The following is a 22,925-nucleotide window of genomic DNA, read 5'->3' on the forward strand; positions in this document are numbered from 1 at the left end:
GAGTGCAAAAATAACCAGAAATACAAACCTTATGGTTCAGCCAAGTAATCCCAGAAGACAAGTTTATTGCTCAGTGGTTGCTCGTTCACAGCTCAGTTATCTTTTATTAGGTATCAATTGTCTCTCCTACAGACGTTTCTCCTACAGGGTTGTGCACCATTAAATAAAACAGACAGACAGACAGACAGACTAGTCAATAAGATAGATAGATGATAGAACAATTGACAGATGATTGATGGATGGGTGGATGGGTGGATGGATGGATGGATGGATGGATGGATGGGTGGATGGATGGATGGGTGGGTGGATGGATGGGTGGGTGGATGGATGGATGGATGGATGGATGGATGGATGGATGGATGGATGGGTTGTATGGATGGGTGGGTGGGTGGATGGGTTGTATGGATGGGTGGGTGGGTGGGTGGGTTGTATGGATGGGTGGGTGGGTGGGTGGGTGGGTTGTATGGATGGATGGATGGATGGGTGGGTGGGTGGATGGGTGGGTGGGTGTATGGATGGATGGATGGATGGATGGATGGATGGATGGATGGAGAAAAGCATTGTTCAATAAATATGGTCTTGGAAAGATTTGATGTGATGTATGAGTTCATTTTAAAAATCACTTATGAGACACTGTTGAGAACTCTAGAAAAACAAATACAAGGCTATTGGATTCTTTCTTTCGTGCAGGATGTGCTGAGAACTTCTGCCGCATTATAATTAGAAACATCCCTTTCCACCCACTGATACCCAAGCTTAACGTTGGAAGCCGAAAGGTGTCGGCGGTGGCATGGCGAAAAGTCCGCAGAGGGAACACTGACATTTCCAAATGTATTGTTAAATAAACTGGCAGCGCTGATGTTGGTGACAGCTCATCCATCTGTCTGTTCTCTGGCCCAGAGTGCACACCCACAGCCAAGCGCACTTTGATTTCCTGTCTGTGCCATGACGAATGGTGGCGCTTTGTGGGGGAGCTGTCAGGGCAGAATTCACAGCCACTCGGAGAGACCCACACATTTCTTTGTTACCGAAACCCCCAAAAGGGCCTGACAGACCAAAGCACGTGTTGCAGGTAATGGGCCTGTCTTAAAAAGCACACAGTAGCCCTTTTATTACATCACTCTCTTGTACTGTAAATCCATTTCCTAAGTCAAACAACCTCCATCTGTCTCTCAGCCATAGACAAGTTTACTAATATGAATTATTCTCGTCTGTAAAGGGATTTTTGGATAACAGTCAGGGAACAACATCTACTACAAATCATGCCATTTTAAATCATTGCTGGTGGTTTTCAAAGGTGGTTATGAAATTTCACCTGCCAAGAATCAACAGATGGATTACCCTCCTTGAGTGCACGTCCAGAAAATACCTCATGACATTGTCAGATGAGCTAGGTTTTCTGCCCTGTGTTGACATTTTTATTGAAACAGGAAGTTTAGGGAACACTTTATTTCAATAGTCCACTTTAGACATTCTACTAACTATAAGTAACTTTGCAAATCGTGTCAACTAGCAGTCATTAGAGTATTAGTAGACTGTCTGCTTAATATCTTTATTTTGATGCTCCTTAACAGACATTCTAGAAGTAACTTTTCAAGCAATGTCAACTTATTCTACTAAACATAACCCTAAACTAATAGTCTACAAAAACTCGAATGAGAGTTAGTTGACTTGTAGTTGCAAATTAGTGAGAGTTTGTTAACTTGTAGTTGCAAAGTTACTTACAGTTACTAGAATGTCTTAAAGCTGCAGTCGGCAAGTCTGGCAGATTGAGTGGACTTTTGAATGTTTATGCAAAATTTTGAATGTTTACAACTCTCATGGCCCTCCCCCACTATCAACGAATACCCTCCCACGAGTTCATGCTCGTCAGTGCGTGTGCACCAGATTTTCAGTGAACGTGCCCGTCTCATCAGCATCCATCAACACCATGGATTATTTGGAGGTATGCTGCCCTGGCTAATCTACCATAGATTGCAATTGCTAACGTCATTTATACTCTAAATGAGCTTACTTGATTTTCCGCCGTCACTCTTCGATACTGCGCGAACTTCCGCGAACTTCAGGCGTGTGCATGTGATTGTAACGTGCGCGAGGGGTGGCGTGTGCCCGATCTGTGATTGACAGTCAGATCTCACACCCCCCTGCGCTGATTGGACCCGATGATCCGGGTGCTGTGGATTTTTGCAAAACAAATAACACGCTCCAGGTGGAGTTAGAAGCTCGGTTTTTTTTCTAAAAACCACTTTATTTATGTTGTTCTGTCGGATTATAGTGTCGATTTCACTGAATATGATCAAAAAAATGTTGCCGACGGCATTTTGAAATAAAGTGTAGGCTAACCGAAGTTGAGATGGAGCATATCGCAAAATTAGCCAATAGGGTTTAGCTGTCACTATAATGAACAATTTTTCAATAATACTGGGGAGGGACAATCTGACCGGACAAAAATCTGTTTAGTGCAAGATGACTCATCAATGATTTGTGGCCCGTTCTCCTGGAAGAGAAAGACTGTAATGTTTAAATCTACAAAAAAGTCAATATTTTGGAGAACATTAGCATATGCCCTAAAAGTTAAGGAACCTAAAAGCCACAATTCAATTAAATTCACAATTCAGATTTTGATTTCATAGGGTCTGTAAAGGTTTTCAAAAAGGTTGTATGCTTAAAAAAAAGGAAATTAAAACATTTGCATCAACTGAAATAAAAAAAAAACTAACAGATGGGACATTTTTAATTAAATTTAAACAGTCTAGTGCCATGTAAAAACTTTGGTATGAATAGAAAAAACTAACAATGAGTAAACTAAATGAAAGAGACAAATTGAAACAAAATTTAAATCAAAATTTCTAAAATCTAATAGCCCTGTGGCGCCCACTGAAAAGCAGGCATTCACTATTGTAGATGTTTCACTAGTGACCTATTTTTCTCACAGGGCTCTTAACAGCATGAATTATGTTTTCCCTGTCTGTTGCAATGTGGCTAATATAAAACGATCAGAGGCATATATGGCTCAGGTGATTGGCTCAGAAAACTGAAGCAAAGGCAGCAGCATCCAACATACACAAGCAGAGCAACGGCCTTTCAGATGTATGGGAATGCTGGATAGCTCTCCAGGTTTATTAGAACTCCTTGAAATCAACCTAAGAGCGGCGTACAGTTGTCTCTGCATATTAAGCCAGAAATGAGAAAGTGCTTTAACATCAGAAAAATGTCCCACATCACCTTTAACCAAACCGAGCAGTATCTCTGATGTGCAGGGAAGCATTAGGAGCACTTGATTGATAAAGGGAGAAGTCAGTCGGTGACATGAGCTTGTGTCCTAACAGCCTGCACATGCAGAATCTCATATAAAAAGAGCAGCTGAATCAAATCTGCACAGGCATTAGTTTGAACGCTCAGTGGTGCGGGAGCCGGGAGGTGCTCAATGAAACCTTTCTTTCTACAATATTTAACAAACGACTAATCTTTTGCGCTGAGCTTACCGGGGAAATTCCAGATTGGAAGAAGAGAGAATTTTTAATTGGACTCCTGACAATTGATTTTAATCTTGTAAATCTCTCATCTCGTCACTGTCCCTCTCTTTACGCCGGGCATCAGTGATGAAAACGCTCTGTACATTATCGGTGATGTCATCACAGCAGCTCTGGATGACAGCTCTGGCCTGGGAGGACGGCATAATTAAATCACGACTATAACACACACGCTGCTGGCTCACAAAGACACACACACATCTCTGTATCACTTACATCTCACCACAATTAAAGTAGTATAATAATGTGCATCTGTACGCTGGATCTTTTAAAAGGCCATTAAAAGGACAAGAGCGATGAGGGTTTTTCATCACATGCCTATGGTGCTTGAAGGGTCAAGGCCTCATTCGAAGCCACATGCTTTCATCTGTAAATGACTCGGAGCCAAACCGCGACAGAGGTCGATGGTCACACACATTGATCGATCAATATCTCACAGAGAACTTCAGTAGGGTCACGGATATCATTTTCGAAATGAAAGGCCACCACACTATAGCATCACAGCAATCAAAAGTTGTCATTTCATCCAGCTATTGAACAAAATCATGTCGCTTAAATGGACAGTTCACCCAGAAATGAAAATTCTGTCATTACTTACTCACCCGTATGTCATTCTAAACATGTACGACTTATATAAAGTAGGCCTATATAAAATGATATAAAGAAATATGTTAAGAAATTCTTCAATGCAATGTAAGTCACATAAAAGTACGTCAAATGCATAAATGTATTACAGAGCGGGGGGAAAAACTGTATATAGTGGCCTTGAATTAATTCGTTTCTCTTTTTAGTAAATCATGGCCACATTGTATTAATTCATTCCCTTGATATGTTAAATCAAACCGAGGGAACAAATAAGTTCAATGTGGCCATGATTTACTAAAACGAGGGAACAAATTAATAAGTCGTGGGAACGAACTCTTAACTTGTGGCCACAATGTATTTAAACGAGAGAATGAATTCTTAATTTGTGGCTACGATATATTTATATATTTTTGTCTGCATATCATGAGCAGGGCTCCGTAGAAGGTAAACTAAATTAAACATGAAAATGGCACTAGATAGCCACACCACCAGACTGTGCTAAAAAAAAAAAGCACTTTTTATACTAGTGCATAAACTTTGGCATAACACAAATTTGTAAATATTTTTGTCCACAGTAAAAGTTAATGGGACCAAAACAACATAAAAAAATACTGCAGGAAGAAAATAATCCAATAGTCTTGTACTTGTTTTTCACATCAAATCCTTCCAAGACCAAATTATTTTAGAGATGTCTGTCTGTCTGTCTATCTATCACAAAAACATTACAAAGACTTCATGGCAGAAATATCCTCTCATCTTGCCTGTAAAACACGAATGTAAAATTATTCATTGACTGATTTATCAGCCTCTGCAGCTGAACGTGATGCAAAAATTTCAGGCCCTCTGCTATTTCTAGTTTCCTCTTGGTTCGTCCGAAGAACATAATGTATTTTAGCAAAGGATTTTACCTTCCCTAGATTGAGCTAGAGGCCACGAAGCCCAAATAATGCTCAGCCATAAACTGAGAGGATCTAGAAGGAATGTTTGATCCCTCAAACAAGACACCAGTTTCCACCTAGTAACGTTTAGTGCTCTGAATGTCTCAGTTAAACGTGAGGATTTAAGCATCAGGGTGCCCATAAATCTGCAGTATTACCGTGCTAAGACGCCACCGTGAGATGAAGTGTTAATGTCTGTAATATCTTTTATTATATCCTATCTTAACTCAACCCCCCTGACAAAAACCATTCACTGACAGCCATCTGCAAAACTTCCACATCAGCACACAAACGCTGTGCCATGTTTGACATGCCTCCCAGTGCCTTTTTAGGCCAGTTAGCTTATCAAATGAGTCACATTCTTACCCCTGACTCAAATCATGACTGTCCTCTTCATTACCTCTAGAACACACAGAGAAACGCTAGACAGACATGCACACACAAGCAACAAAACGTGTGTGATGCATAACAGTAGGCATCGATGCAAATGCATGCACACAAAAGCAGTGGTCCCTGAACAAATCATTCACAGCATTAGAAGACGAGAACTTCATGACCCATGAGCTTCACGGTACAAATATTCTGACATGCACGATACAGCCCTAATAGCCATTCAAAGGAAAGGAAATTCACAAACTAGGTCTCAACTGCTTCTCACAGAGATCTCTTCAATGACACAAATTGTACTCTGATTTCTCAAGTCTGCCGTCAGAGATCTTAAAAAATCCTTATTAAATTCTTTACATTTGTGGTCCACTTTTTTTTTTTTTTACCTATACAATCTGCATGTCTTAAATTTGATATCTTCAAATGAATTTTAGGAGAAACCTCTGAGACTAAGTTACAGTAAATGAGATCTCCAATAAATCCCCTGAGCTATGAACGAGCAACCCCTAAGCAATACAATTTTCCTCTGGGTTGTGAAGCATGACCTCCATATTATGCTATAGATTTCCATAATAATGTCACAAGCTCTCCAGGGTCTCTCAGAGGAGTTGTTTCTGTCCTACACACTATGTTTTTCCCCTGGGTGTTAAAGCACAGAAGCTTGTCTCTGAGAAATCTGACTTGTGTTTTTTTAAGCAACTTTATAAGGACAGAATCAGAGGTGAGCCTATATACGCACAGAAAAATATGAGGTTATTTAATTACCCCGGCCCGTTACCATTGTGAAAGTCATGTATAGGGATGCTCAACACTTACCTTCTTTCAGGATGTGGGTGTAGATCATCCACAGCATGAGCAGGCAGCAGAGAGACGCGCCTCCGCCGGCACAGAGCGCCCGCATCCCCGACTGCATCCTCACTACGACCCGCAGAAAACACTCCCGGACCCAGCCTAAAGCAAGTTCAAAGCAAACTCGGCTACTTCCATAGATTTTCACGGGTATGTGGCCGGGATGCGAAGAGACAGTTAATCCGATGTGAATTTACGCGCAGTGGTTTCCATTTTACGCATCTCATTAAACACATTCAAATATTTAATTTGAAGGGAGGGGCATTAAAAAGTCATTATTTAATTGTTATTTGATCAATTAAAAAATGTAACAATATAATATGTATTACGGTCGAAAATCAAAGCAAATAAAATTGATGGAGAACTCATTCAAGCAAAGTAAAATGAGTCATAATATGGTCCGTTGGAAACTGCGCGAATCCTCTGCGGTCTGGAGAAGTATCCACACAGGGTGAAATGGTACCAGTCCAGTGGTAACAGGTCCAGAATGTATACGGATGATGACTGTAGATGAGCTCGAGAGGGAGGTTCGTTTTTTGGGTCTTCAGAAAAGCGTCTTCTTCAATGTCACTCCGACGTTCCCAAACCCGTCCGTGCAGTCATATCATACAGAATCTGCCCTGTGGAGTTACAGAGAACAGCAGAGAAGCATTTCGCGCACATTCTCCGTGATTCGTGGCTGGATTTAGAGCTGAGTTCTCCCTCCTCCAGCACGCGCGCACACACAAACACACGCGCGCGCGCACACACTCATATGTGGCGAGAAGGGATGGGGACCGTAAGGAATTTAACTATTCCGGTTCCTTAACGTTTCATTGAGTACTTTTAAGGAAGAAGTGTTGGACAATAAGAAATGCAATAAAACTGTTCAGTTTGTGGTCCTAAAACTTTTTTTCAAACCAAATAGCCTCCTTCTGGAATTTCCTAAAATGCTTGTTGTATAGCCTACGATTTGGGAGTAGCCTAAGGTTAAGTTCTGCCTTTAACAAATAATTTCACGTTTTGTACTTTACCAATTACCTAAGATAGGCTAAGTTTCATAAGGACTCATTTAAATATTCGTTCGTGAATCGCACTATACTTGTCGCGCTGGATGCGTCTAGATTCAGTGAAAAGAACCGGCTCTTTAGAGTCGCTCCCTCGGGAATCGAACTATAGGTCTGCTGCTGGTCGCGTCGTCTGGATTCGAGTCACTAAAAAGAATCGGTTCATCCCTCGGGACTGCAGATAGGTCTATCTTAAACAATAATACTGAATGGCTGGTTCATTCCACGAAATGTTTTTGAACTAGCCTAAATTTTCTTTAAAAAATGTCTTAAGCTAAATCAAAAATGTTAATATATTTACATAGCCATTTATAAAAAAATAAAAAAAAATAAAAATAAAAAAAAAAGGTTGACAGTTGATTTAGTGACAGCTGTCCTACTACAGGGAAGATCATTTTATGCTAATATTTCTATAGCTTTCTACACACTTGAAATATCCAGTTTTCAAATATCAGTTGTTTACTGTTCATGGTTGACCTTCAGATCATTTCCTACTGACAAAAACAAACTAACAAGGGATACAAAAGAAAAGAGACTTAATTGTCAATTGTTAATAAAATAAATTACAATAGCACTTTTTTTTCATAGTCATTGTTTACACAAAACACACCTTTTGTGGAATGACCCGGCAATATTTGCAAAGTATTACAAAATCTTGTAACACATAGGGTAGTGACTGGAATTGCAACCACATAAGAGTCTAATATGAAATATGTATATGAATACCAGACAGGATTAGATACAAAAATAAATAAATGGAATGACTTCTTTCATATTAGTGAATATATGCATAAAATATCAGCCCATAAAAACTCTTCTAATGCAATATGCATAGAGTAGTGAGCATTAACCAAACAGGATGATTTAAACAACAGCATTTCCATTGGCTTTATTAAACAGGATCACAATCCATCAAACTTATCAGAATAAAAAAGGAATAAGTATATGATTATGTAATACGGGTTTAAAAATTGTGTTATATACAACCATCCCACAAATAAGCATTACAAAGGAAAGATCATACATCTTAAAAAGAGATTAACAGACACATACCTCAGGTGATTCATAGCAATATTGTACAAGCTGGAGTGATTGACATGAGAATGCTGCACAAAACACACCACAAAAAATGTCACATGGAGTCAAGTTCTTTTTTTTTCATTGCAAATTCTACTGTGCTCTCAGTGTGTTGTTTTTCCCTCACACTCTCTCTCTCTCTCTCTCTCTCTCTCTCTCTCTCTCTCTCTCTCTCCCAAAATCTGCACGTCATTCCCTGGGAGATAAGACCAGGTACAGTGCTTCATCTCCATATTTTGGTATTCTGTACTGCACTGTGCTGGTGTAAAATCTATTCGCATCTTTCAACATTCACGCCAAACCACCATTAGACATGTTTTTCTCCTTTTGCTAATGGCATGAAAAAAAACCTCCCCATCCTTTGCCAGCAATGTGAAAGAAAAAGAAACAAAACATTATTATTTACTCACCCTGTCTTTCTGTATGACTGACTTCCTTTCATGGATCACAAAAGATGATATCTTGAAAAATGTTGCTCTTTTCCTTTCAAAGAATGACAAAAGGACAAAAAGACACCTTATAAGTATATACGACTTGTGGGATATACATTTTCTCCTCTTTTGGACTCTTTTATTATGCTTCTGTCCTTTTTGGAGCTTGGCGGCCCCTGGTATCTGTATACGGAGCCGCCTAAAGGGACATGGGAGGAAAAAATATTTGCCAAAGCTTTTTGCATTCTCTCGCAAATGTTTTGCGCAAAGAACACAGAAGTTTTTGCGAGGGAACGCAAGAGGTTTTGCGAGATAACGCAAACGCAAAGTCAGGGGAATGCAAAACATTTGTGAGAGAACGCAAAAGCACTGACAACTTATTTTTCCTCCCATCTAATTTTTTTCCCCCCACAACCATTTCCCCTTAGGGGCTCCATACCTGCAGGTTGGAAGTGGAAACAACATTATTTTCGTGTGTGGGAAAAAAAGCAGATTTAACATGAGTCAAAACATTATCTTTTACAGCTTTACAATAGTATGAGTGAGAACATGATAACAAAATCTTTATTTTTCGGTAAACTATTCTTTAAAGGGATAGTTCCCCAAAAAATTTATTCTCTCATCATTTTCTCACTCTCATGCCATCCCAGGTGTTTATGACTTTCTTTCGTCAGATGAACACAAACAAAAATCCAGTCCATATGAATGCCACTGAATGGCGCTTAAGAAACCACACACAGCGATCGTGACGGTAATCTATACCGTAGTGGATGAATCAATGTCTTCTGAAGGCAAACTATACGTGTGTGTAAGAAAAATGCATGTATCAATGTACAAATCATTGATTCTGGTCTACTGCCATTCACAAGAGGGCTGTGGTGACACAAGTGCAATGTGAAGCTTGTGAGAAAAGTGGTGGCACTCTTGAGCTTCTGCTATACTTCTACGGACTTCACAAAGCATGTTTATGTCAAGCTGAGCTTGTAAACGCGCCTATCGCGTCTCTTCAGAAGACATTTGATTCACCCACTGGGGATGTATGGACTACAGTCGCGATAGCTGTGTATGTTTTTTCATGTGTCAACCAAGCAGCAGCCATTCACTTGCATTATATGGAGATATGTGAAAATGTGTTTATCTGAAGAAAGAAAGTCATATACATCGGGGATGGCATGAGGGCGAGTAAATGAAGAGAGAATTTTAATTATTCCCTTCAAGTACACTGAAAAACGTACTAATCATGCATCTTAAATGTCCATGAAGCCTTTTTCAGAAGTCATTTCTGCATCGATTTGACCTCTTCTACATGCAGTCTTCTTTAGGATGGGCTACAGAACAGTAAACAACAGATGACACCCAAGCCATATTTTAGAGAGCATCTGAGCTCAGAAACGTGACTAGAAGCCCCTAAAAAGCAATAATCTTAAACCAGCACCACTCACTTCCTCTCAGAAAAGAAAGCATCCCAGAGAAAACGTAACAAAACGCTCTCTTTTGACCCAAACCTTGAAACATACCGTGCAAATACATCTAAATGCATTATCACACATCAACACAAATCTAATTTTATATATTGTATTCTAGCCCTCTGCATGTGTGTGTGTCTGGCGCTTTGAAGTCAGTACACACGGGCCATCTGTGCGGCCAATAAAGTCCCTGTTTGTGGAGCACGCTGTCAGATTTAGCGCCCTGCTGATGCCTCTCCATCTTCTAAATGACCGTCGTTAAAAACTCCCCACTCATACAGAACGATATCAATAATTCAGACCCAGACCCTACAGCCACCAGCCTCATTTGCGGGCTGAGGGGACACGCTCACGCCATCAGGGTCCCACGGAAAATGTTCACAGTGAACGCGGACGTAATTATCTGATGTTGATGACAACTTTACCAATGATCTCACAAAGGTGACGCGGGTTATTCTTCAGGACGAGAGAGCGTGACCGCACAGGAAGACCTTTGGCACCAAAGTCTATTAAAAAAGACCCTCTGTCATCAGCCCCCGGGCCGTTCATCCTTCATTTTAATGGTCTGAGAGTTGAAGCGCCTTCTTTAGCTATGTCACCACTCTGTCGCTCGGAGAGAACTGAGCCGATCCGGTGTCTCTATGGCAGATGTCTGCATACCCATCCAAATGGAAATCACAGCATTTCATCCATGCAGAGGCAGCATATGGTTAGTGTTCGTGCGGTTAACTTTGCTTTTCATTATTAGCATCCTCTACCTCGCGCCTTGAAAGAAATACCACAATTTGGCTGTCCGTGGAACATCATTACTCTTGCAAGAGTGCGGTAAGAACAGACCTGACTCCACGGCAATCAATATTTACAACTGTGGCCGTGCCTTTGCATCTATTGTTTCAGTTTTATCGCTTTTTGCTGTTCTGGTCCTCAGTTATGGTTTTGCGGAGCTGTGCTGCCGCAACACAATCTGTATGCTGACATTTTCTGCCAATTTGTAAGAAGTGGGAATAAATGCAATCCAATTACTGTATAAAAAACAATTATGTAGAAGTGCATAATGGATGCTATTAGTCCCTTCTGCAATGAATATATGAATATAGTATATGTTAATGTAAGCCACACTAGTGATTCTCTCAACAAGGGGTATGTGTTCCCTGTGGGTACTTGGAGGGATTTCACTTTTGTTAAACCTATAAAACTAAAATTATGGCTTTAAAATAAAAATATTAGGGCTGTTAAAAGTAGTAAGCACTATTAATCTCTTTGCAATTAACTGCTTAATATGTTCAGGTGAATTTTTAGGGGAAAATGCAAAGTAGTATTATTATGTTTTAAATAAATGCATGAAAAATGGTTTACCACAGATACCTTTTCTTTCTTTATCTACCTATATATTAATAATAATACATTAATAAATATTATCATTAAAATAGATTATTAATATTTATTATAAAGAAATATTATATAATATATATGTGATTTCTACTAAATGGGAGATTGTGTGTAAATATGCTATATATATATATATATATATAGTGAATATAAATATGAATATACCTAAATATATTTAAATCTGCGCTGTCAAATCAATTAATTCCATAAAAGTTTGTCTTTATATAAAATATGTGCACGCGCACACACACACACACACACAGTATATTCCTATATATAAATATTAACAAAAACATTTATGTTAGATGCGATTAATCAATTTGACAGCACTGATTTAAATATAATAATATAATAGCTTTACTGATAAAGCTGTATGGATACATGCTTATGTTGAATGTTCATTCCACTCATATTTGAGAAGCAAATAAACTTTAGGGTCAAATCTATGAAACTTGTCATCAGCCCAGCGCAAAAATAGGTTGAGATGCAAATTGGTTTTGATTAGCGAGATTCTGTATTGGCCATCTGTGTTTGCAATTATAAGAATGACAATTTAGGATTTATAACACATTCATATTACTTTATGAGAAAGGTCTGTGACTTCCTCAGAATTATTACTTTCATAAAGGGACGATATTATGACAACAGGATCCCATGATCTGTAATTAGGAGGCATCCAGACTGTCAGTACTGACAAACAACAGAACAAAGCTTCAAAGGTCAAATCAATATGATCAAATAAAACTCTGGATGTTGTTATAAAGTCATCAATAATATATATATATATTTTTAATAAGCAACTAACCTACATGCCAACACATTTAGACACACAAAATACCATTTAAAGAAAAAAATATGTTTTACTGCAGTCACTTCCTCATTTGGATGAAGCCGTGACTTACAGTGGAATAACTTCTGTGGTCTTCCTCCTTACAAATAATGCTGAGAAGAATAAAAACAAACAGAAATGCTGGAAAACTAAGTGCACGATAAACAGAAATAAAGTGACAAAGTCCATTTTAAGAGCCAAAGGGAATATAACAAATTTCAGATGTTAAAAAAACGTTATGCTTTACATCTTTATTCCATCACGCTATTCTATCAGATGAGATTTTAGTTAATGACGGAGCATAATAACGTGCATTTTGAAGATGGCATTATGGGCAATCACTTGTTTCTCTTATCTCACGCCTGTTAATGACAGTGTTCGTTAAAACAGCAAAATTGCCTCTGTCAAGTGCTTCTTTCATTGGAAATGAGCTCTTTATCGGAACCTGCAGCCAGAGGAAACATCATACATCAGCCTCTCTGCTTTATCGTATTTTCAATTCTTCCCTCTAATGGAGTTATCTGCAATTTCTCCGCTATCAGCCCGAACAGTGGAACCGAGCTGGTTTGAGGAATGTGGTTTGATTTGCATTGTTTAATAGCTTTTTTTTCTTCTTACACTTCCAATGATTAGTGAACGTACTTTGCGGACAATGGCCGACCAATCATTAATCATCTTGTGCTCGTTATTGCGGAAGTGTTGGGAGTGAATAATATGGGAGTGAATAATTACAGCTGCATTAATAGCAGTAAATAGGAAGTTCTTTGCAGAAGAAAGAAACACTCGACACATCAAACGCTCCAGAACGTGAGATCTTCTCATTAAAATGTAGCGATTCAGTCGTCTGTGATAATAACTGATAACTGAAACACGGCCAAATCTCTCCCTTATTTTCTCGAAATCACAGGGGGTGAAAAGAGCCGCGTGGCCGGCTCTCAAGGTCACATGGTGCTATTGGAGTTGAGATGAAGTTTTATTTAGTCTAGTCTGGAAAAAAAAAAAATCAGTTTATATATAGGTAATGAAATGATCAAAAAGCCATTATTGTGATACACCTCAATGACCAGGCCTTATATTTACTAAACTCTAATGTCAAGCTCCGAAGAATACTTATTGTCCCAAACAATGAAAAATATACAGTTTATTTCTTCTTCAGTACAACCATGGGGAGAGCTCAAAGCCGTACGAAGAACACAATTTAAACTGGAAAATAGCAGCCAGTGTCCATGAAGATTTACATAGGCTCAGAAATGTAATGATATGAGTCTGGGATGTGTAATATGGTTTAAATTATATTAACATTGTTTGGGGCATACTATTCTTCAATACGCCATGAGACGGGACCCCAAATTTGGGCTACCGGTACCATTTTGAGGGATTACATTTCTTTTTGATTTTCATGAAGGTACACATCTGTTGGAAAATGTGTGATAGCATCCGATCCATAGCTTTCATTAGAAATCAACACTTATATCATCCTACCTCAAGGTAAGGTGTTCAGTGACAACAAGAGAGAAAAATGTATCCTTTTATAATTTTAAAAATTTATTTAAAAAAAAATTATAATTTTTTTATTATAATTTTTTTTATAAAATTTAAAATTTATTTAAAGATAAATTCATTTATCCCTTTTCTTGACATATGTTTGAAAATCTCCCTCCGTAACCTTTTTGGTCTAATGCTAATGCTCCTTGAATCTAATGCTATCACACATTTTTCAAATACAGGGTCATATACCTACACAAAAATCACCATGCGGTTTAATCCCTCAAAATGGTACCAATCAACCCTCTGTCTCACGGTCTACAAATAGGTCACATAAATTAAATAAAATATTTTCTTTACATTTTGCAAAACACAACATAACCCAATAAAAAAAAAAATCATAATAAAACAAACATTTTTTTTGTACATAAATTCTTCAAATAGATAAAATTAAATGCTACAGGGTATAATCAAATTTGAATACATTTTTGTAGCCTAAAATTTTTCAAATAATCCAATTAAATATGACTGAGCAAAGTATTTCAGCACATTTCAATAATATAGTATTTAATATAATATAACATAATACCAAAACTGATTTGTAAAACGGTATGTACATGGTAGAAATCAACATTTGAGCAATTCTGTAGTTATTTTTTTAATATCTTGCCTTAATTGCTTTTTCAAACCGGACTCACCTACTGCTTCTGCCTCGATTATTATGTTGAAAATGCAATACAGCAAAAGTTCTCTTGAGGATGTAAATGTTCTAAAGGAAAATGATGAAAAATGCACAATGATTATTATCGCAAAAACAACCTTGTAAATACATTTTACACTTCTGATGCATAGAGTATACCTGCTGATTCCACAGCCACCACCAAAACAGCACAACAGGTTTCCGTGTCTTTGTTTTAAATTGAATTGTTGTTATCAGAAGGTCTGGTTGTAGGCACCTCTTGTTTACTTTGCTTTAATGGTTTTAAGGCCTGAAGCGGCGCACTGACTGCATTGCTTTCCGGAATCTGCTGGAACAACAGATTTTGGATGAAGGTTTTTAAACAACAATACACAACAACAACCTTCGAAGGAATCGGGAGTTTAGCAACTCAAACATTATAAACACAATGTTCCACCTCTGAGGAAAACCATGCATACAACAGTAGACGAAATGATTTCTGTGTGAGACCACACACATTTATGCTAATGTATTTCAGGTAAAACTGTTTCCACTCTCTCTCCCTCCACATCTATCATCTTTATGTTTTAAACGTTATGAAACAAGCTGATCCAGATCCATACTCCTACACAACATGGAGCATCCAACATCGGCCCTGCACAATGTTCTGTGTGATCCTGTGGTATTTCTATTCCAACGTGGCCACTGAAATAGCATCGAGGGTCTTTGTAGGGGAAACAAGAGCTAGCTTCCTCCAGACAACATCAAACCCACATTTCATCTTCTCTAGACTTCACCTCGAATGAAAAACATATGCAGCTGAAAATATATGCAGAAATGCTAATGCTGCTTGCAATCTGTTATTGCTCTAAGCAACAGTTATCATTGGTGATAAACGCTGCTGGTGATTAGCAAGTCCAAAGCATATAAGACCAAGCTTCTATTCTATAAAGTAATAATCTTTTTTTATATCTATTTTCAGTATAACAAAGAAAAATTGGAACTGAAAATAAGCAGTGGAATGGACATGAATAAAACCTGATGATTGCGTGCAATGATCTGAGATATTCCAACAAAAAACAAACATCTTGTGCTTTAATGGAAGCAAGGAAATCTTATTTTCCCATTATCAATATCAAAAATTTGTATTTGAATTTTCACTCTTGAGTCTTGAAAATAAAGGTTAAAAAAGGGGGTTTTCACAGAGATGCCATAGAAGAACATTTTTTTGGTTCCCCAAAGAATCTTTCAGTGATCAGTTCTTAAAAGAAGCATTTTTCTTAGTGTGAAGAACATTTTCATAATCTAAAAATCTGTTTTCCACTATAAAGAACCTTTTGAGCAACGGAAAGGTTCAGTGGATGTTCTTCATGAAATCATCAATGCCAATAAAGAACATGTATTTTTAAGAGTCTATAAACATATACTTAAACATAAATATTTAAAAATCCAAAACTTTGGAAACCAAAAGTTTTGTGATATTTCGAATCCCAGATTTTCAATGTGGTTTTAGCTGTTTTTTGAAACCCACTATTTGCTGTATACAAAATGTAAAATTCTGTAAAAAAAAATTAACCGTACCCATCACAGAAAACTAATGCATTTTTACATTTTCAAAACATCACTTAGCATGATTTAGAAGCACTTTTCCTCATGGGGACCAAAAAAAAAAGGGATAAGATTTTGGATATTGCCATCTTTCTGGGGACATTCTGTTCCCATAAGGTAGGGTTTACACACCCCCACCCACCCCCCAAACACACACACACACACACGAGGTGCGTCAAGACTTCTTCATTGTGTAGGCAGTCAGTTCCTAGATCCAACAGGTAAAGAAATACGGCATAAAACAGGAATAAATGAACATCAACTCTACTCACACGTGAGCTGAGCATCTATGAAAGAGAAAGACAAAAGCAGAAAACACAGAGCGTTTGCACTGAGATATTCAGGTACATGTGCGGCCAGACAGGAAATTAAAAGAGCTCTTAATCAACTCTGCTTTGAGATCTTTGTATTCTTCTATGCAATGCATATCTGAAAATAATACATCACTGTTCCACAAATGTTTTTTGTAAAATAGAAAAGGTTATTGTTTGCTTCATACTAAGTACACTTGGCTAACACTCTCAAAGTGAAACCAATGAATCAGTTTCACCCTATTGACTCACATTCCTGGTTTTATCATAAACAATTCATCAGAAAAAAAACTTAATAGCCGTCTCTACCTCTGATTAAACTTTCCTGTTCAGCTGATGAATGTATACTAATAGACAAATCCTTCAAAAGTTTTGGGGTTGGTAAGATTTTTTTGTTTTTGAAAAGTCTCTTTTATGCTATAGGCTGCATTTATTTGATCAAAGGTGCAGTGACGACATTAATATTGTGAAATATTATTACAATTTAAAATAACTGTTTTCTATCTGAATATATTTTAAAATGTAATATATTCCTGTGATCAAAGCTGTACTTTCAGCATCATTACTAGTCTTCAGTCACATGATCCTTCAGAATTCATACTAATATGCTGATTTGCTGCTCAAGAAACATTTACTATTATTATCAATGTTGAAAACAGTTGTGCTGCTTCATATTTTTGTGGAAACTGTGATACTTTTTGTCAGGATTCTTTGATGAATAGATAGTTCAAAAGAACAGTGTTTATTCAAAATATGTCTTTTGTAACATTATAAATGTCTATACTGTCACTTTTGATCAAATTAAAGTCTTTGCTGAATAAAAGTATTAATTTCTTTTAAAAAAAAAAGAAGAAAATTCTTACTGACCCCAAACTTTTGACCGGTCGTGTATTTAGACAACATTTTATCACACACTCGCATACAGATCGTCTCTCTTCGGGTATGGAAAACCAACTTTTCAAGATTTTTTTAATACATCATTTGTATTAAAATAAAAATATATTCTATCCTCAAACTGAAATCCAGCCTTACAACAGCTCTAAAGTTCACACACAATCATGTAGCACCAAGTGCTGATGTCTCTGGAACATTATGAAACAGCAGCGATAAAACATTTTGCACAAGAGATTTTAATATTTGTGCTGGTGAGATTAACGCAACAATTGGACTCTTAACTGAGTCACTGAATACTTTTTAAAAAATGGCTGTCACTGCTTCCCGGAGAGAAAAATGGGTTTTAACTTTCAACTCCCTGTGAACCCAACTAAACAGAGGAAACAGAAGACATGACAAATAACATGATGGCTAAAAAGCGCTGGAGAGGAGCTCAAAGATACAGCAACAATAGCTAATCACATGTGACATTAATAACTTTTTAACCTCAATATACGCATTGTCGACCAAGTTCACTTAACTGTGTCCATTTTACTAAATTTCCACATACATCCAGAAATGTAAGCATATTGTTTAAATTATCATTATAGTCTCTAATAGTCATTTAATCTGTACTAAAACTTTCCCACAAAAGTTTAAAAGTATATTTGATCCTTTTTCACATTGGGTGGAAGGGGAGATTTTGTCATGAAAACATGGTAAATCAAGGTTTCAAAGGTGTCAAATCAAAGGTTTATTGCTGCTCATCTGTGGAAAAGGGAATAAAATGTTCCTCTATTTACTGTGGAGCAAACATTTATCATGAGACCGGCAACAATGAACAAAAGACAAGAGTAGATTCAATACACACACGCGTTGGGTTTCAATGTTTTATAGGGACATTAGACATCATGATTTGTTTAGGCTACTGTACAAACTGTATTTTCTATACCCCTAAAGCTACCCATCACAGAAAACGTGCATTTTTACATTTTCAAAAAACATCACTTGAAAAAAAAATGTCTCGGCAAGGAAAAGGATTTCAGATTTTGCCATCTTTGTAGGGAATTAAATTTTGTACTCATAACATAGGGCACATGTGAACCAACCACACACACAAACACACACACACACAATGTGGTTTACAGATACTCTCCAGGTGTAATGGTTTTTATACTGTACAAATTATTTTCATACTGTATACTGTTTTTATACTGTACAAACCTCTTAGTCCAATTCATTAAATTCATTGAAAGTCTCTGGTATGTGCTAGAGGAGACTTTACAGAGTTCTGGACTCTTGCATTGTCAATACAAGATCTTGACCAAAAACCTCTTGATGAAAATAAATGTTGTGCTGTTATTTCCATCAAGAGGTGCATAAAAAATACAGCAAAAAAATAAAAAAAATAAAGTGTTAGTTCACCCAAAAATTCTGTCCTTAATTACTCATCCTCATGTCCTTTCAAACCTGTAAGACCGCCGTTCATCTTCGGAACACAAATGAAGATATTTTTGATGAAATCCGAGAGCTTTCTGAACCAGCCATAGGCAGCAACGTCATTGCAACTTTCAAGGCCCAGAAAGGTAGTAAAGACATAGTCAAAATAGACGATGTGACTACAGTGGTTCAAATGTAATGTTATGAAGAGAATACTTTTTGTGTGCAAATAAAATAAAATGACTTTATTCAATAATCTCTTCTCTTCCACATCATTCTCCTACGCCGTTCTCGTTGTAAACAGTGCAGCGCTTCCAGGTTCTACGCTAGAATGCCGACTCACCATTGGCCAGCTCCTGCATCAGCATCACACGTTGAACAGCGTCAGCCAATGAGCCGGCGTTCTGAGGTAGAACCTGGAAGCGCTGCACTGCGTTTACAACTTGAACAGCAGAGGAGAATGACCTTGAAGAGAAGAGATTGTTGAATAAAGTCGTTATTTTTGGTCTTTATACCTTTCTGAGCCTTAAAAGTTTCAATGACGTTGCTGCCTATGGTTGGTTCAGAAACCTCTCGGATTTCATCAAAAATACCTTAATTTGTGTTCCAAAGATGAACGAAGATCTTACGGGTTTGGAGTGACATGGGGATGAGTAATTAATGACAGAATTCTTGGGTCATCATTTTTGGGTGAACTAACCCTTTAAACATCATAACATGTGTGGTCTCAGCGCTGATCTCAGAAGACACTAACAGTCTATTTTTCTCTCTCTTAAACATACACATTCCTGCACAGACTGGTCTCTATGGATACCTCCCAAAGTAAACGGTTTGGGTCTCTACGTCTAACACGCACAGACAGCCTTAAAATTGTTTAGTGCTGCTCATGGAAGGAGTTCAAGTGTGCACTGATCTGCGGAGAAAAGCACATATACTGTCCTCGCTTCACCTACAGATCATCATGCACGATGCTAACGGAGGAAGAATCACCCACGTTCAGCAATGCATGTTTGCCATTGTGTGCTGCTAGTGGCTTTGCTCAAATTATACTTTGTAAATGTAAAAACATTGTGGGAAGATTCTAAATTAAAAAAGAGAAAATTAAAAATATATATACTTGCTTTCTTTAGGATCATAATTATTTGCATTGACAATATTTTCATGACGATTAGGATCATTACCCTTTCGCAAAGAAAAATTATAATTATCCCAAATATTCCAAATAATTTGTAAATATATAATATTATTAATTGCAATAAATGTATTCATATTATGAAAATAAATAATATTAACATTTGTTTGCATTGTGATTTCAACAATAGCACATTATCCTAATGTAAAGTTTGTAAATATATAAAATAATATTAATAAAGTAATTTATGTAAATTAATTTTAACATTATATATATATATATATATATATATATATATATATATATATATATATATATATATATGATATAAAATATTAATATAATACATTTACAAATTATTAGGGCCTGAGCACCGATGGTGAGAGGACCCTATTGGAATTGCTCCGTATTCAGTATTATATTTTTCTTCTTTCATTAATTTCCTTTCATTAATCACAAGGCAAACAATTGTTAATAGCCTATTGTTGTTGTTGTTAATATTACTAATAATATTTTTGTCTTTCATTTTTGCTGATTTTAAGAGAAAATAACTATTACAGTATTTTACTGTAATACAGTAAAAATACACAATTACAGTGATAAGAATCTACTGAGATTACTCAAGAAAATAGCAATTAAAAATATATATATATTTTTTTTAAATGATTCATTGCACGACTGCCATTAAAATATCATAAAAGGAAATAAAAAATAATAATCTAAATTTTCTTCATGAAAATTCATTCATAAAAGGTAATTTATAACAGTAATCAAATGCAAACAAAAATGCTATTTTCTTGAACAGACAGCATTAAATCTAAACCATATTTACGATGTAAAAATATAGGCTAATAAGGGTTTTCATGGTGTGTGCTATTAACTTTGACTGTTGTCTGAAGCCCTGGGATAGACATTTCATGTTTGGAGTAATTCACAGCACAGAAACAGACACAGTTCTTGCATAATGCAGTCCAATAATCTCATGCATTTGCCCTGTTGTTGTTTGCAGTGAACGCTCCCCTGAGTGACACCTCAACATCGCTCTGTAGGAGAATTTACAAACATCCATTTTTTGGACAAAGATTAACGCCGAAGCTGTACCACCACATCTGAAGTATCTACCCTCACACAGTCAGGCCTGTCTAGTCCAAACCATTGCCCCCAAAAACTGCAGGCCAGTCTGGAGAGCAGAGCACATAAAAGATGCAGCGCAGAGCTTGTGTGGAATTGTCAGATTGTCAGGCGGTGGAGCGAGCGAGAGAACGCTCGGCTGTCTCTGTCGTTTTCACTAATGCAGCTTCACCCTGACAGCGGAAGGAATGTTCCCCGGCTCACGGCCAACTCAAAACGCAGGTAGCACGGAGCAAAACATCCATTTTTCATTGGGATGTTTTCCCAGGAAGCCAGAAGACGCTTTTTACAAATCTGGCCCTACCGGGAAATCGTGCATTTTGCGAGTGGCCTGTGCGGACAGAATCAAATTTGAATGCAAATTGATTTTGGTTTCGGACAGACAGCGGTTCTGAGGGTAGATAAAAAAAATGTGATAAAGACAGAGTTTGGTCTCAGAGCAATTTTCATCCACTATAAATGCACTCGGACGAGCTTTCTGACATCGCCTCATATTTAAAACATAGGTTAAAGTTGGTACAAGCTGTTAGCCTGGAACCTCGGCACTTATGGTGAATGTCGCTCTCGAACAAGCGCTCCTGGGAGCGTCCCGCGGTGTGATACATTGCTGCTTTCCAACGGCTGCCTTTGAGATGTTTTAGGTAAAGCTTTGGCTCTGTTAGAGCAATGCCGATAAGAGATGGCTATCACGCCGCTCTCCGTGAATGATGAATACACACCATCAGAACCTCACATGTAGGCTACTCGGTTCTCCAAGCTCTGCGCACACAAGCCAAAGCCCTAACCACACACATCAAACCCTCCTCCAAATATTGTTCATCTCAATTCAGTATAAAGCAGATTATCACCCCGGTGCCTATAGAGCTTTGCAGAACTGTGGGGGAAAAGGCACCTGTTGCCAGAACAGGGTACAAATAAGATATTTAAATGACTGAAATAAATGTTAATATAGGCTACCAACCTACTGAAGTATAGTATTAAAATGTGTTTATAATACACTGACAAACATCAAAAACACAGCTGGTAATGAGAAAGCCACATGTTCACTTCATAGGTTGATCCCAAGAAAAGTCTAAAAACTCTGAACATCATCTGGGACGGGACTATGTGCTTGTCTAATCAATCACAGTGTTTGGTGCCACTAGTGGCACACATCACCTTTACATTTTAATATAATATAATATAATTTTTTTTAATTATATTAATATTTTTTGGGCCTAAATTTCTTCAAATAGGTCAAATAAATAAAATATACTGTTGGGGGGGAAATATATATCCTGTATATATATATATATATATATATATATATATATATATATATATATATATATATATATATATATTTTTTTACATTTTTGTATAATATATAGTTATATAATATAATGCAATGTAATCAAAAATATTAATATAATTGTAATAATTTAGGTGCCTAACATTCTTCAAATAGGTCAAAAAATTACTGTAAATTTATCAATCAGTTTTTGTATAATATATCCAGTAATGTAATCTGAAGTGTCACACGGAATTCTGTTTTGACGTTCTTTTTCTCTTCCAAAAACTGTACATTTAGAACTTGTCCTGTTAGATTTATTCGTTTTTCACCATACAAAATTAGAATATCGTGCAAAAGTTCATTTATTTCAGTAATTCAACTTAAGGGTGAAACTAATACATTATATAGACTCATTACTTGCAAAGTGAGATATTTCAAGCCATTATTTGTTATAATTTTGATG

The 22,925-nt window shown here is 37.0% G+C and overlaps 1 protein-coding gene across 1 annotated transcript in view; it reads right to left on the reverse strand.

Moving 5' to 3' along the window:
- Positions 1–7,030, reverse strand: part of tafa5l (TAFA chemokine like family member 5, like) — a 44,240-nt gene extending 37,210 nt beyond the window's left edge. The window contains exon 1 of the mRNA XM_056259773.1: positions 6,260–7,030. Within this exon, the coding sequence (XP_056115748.1) occupies positions 6,260–6,356 (97 nt within the window). The 5' untranslated portion in view covers positions 6,357–7,030. The remainder of the gene's footprint in view (positions 1–6,259) is intronic.
- Between the last annotated feature and the right edge of the window lie 15,895 nt (positions 7,031–22,925).

The sequence above is a fragment of the Rhinichthys klamathensis genome, unplaced genomic scaffold, assembly GCF_029890125.1.
Source record: "Rhinichthys klamathensis goyatoka isolate OS25496 unplaced genomic scaffold, OSU_Roscu_1.1 h1tg000169l_1, whole genome shotgun sequence".
NCBI lineage: Eukaryota > Metazoa > Chordata > Actinopteri > Cypriniformes > Leuciscidae > Rhinichthys > Rhinichthys klamathensis.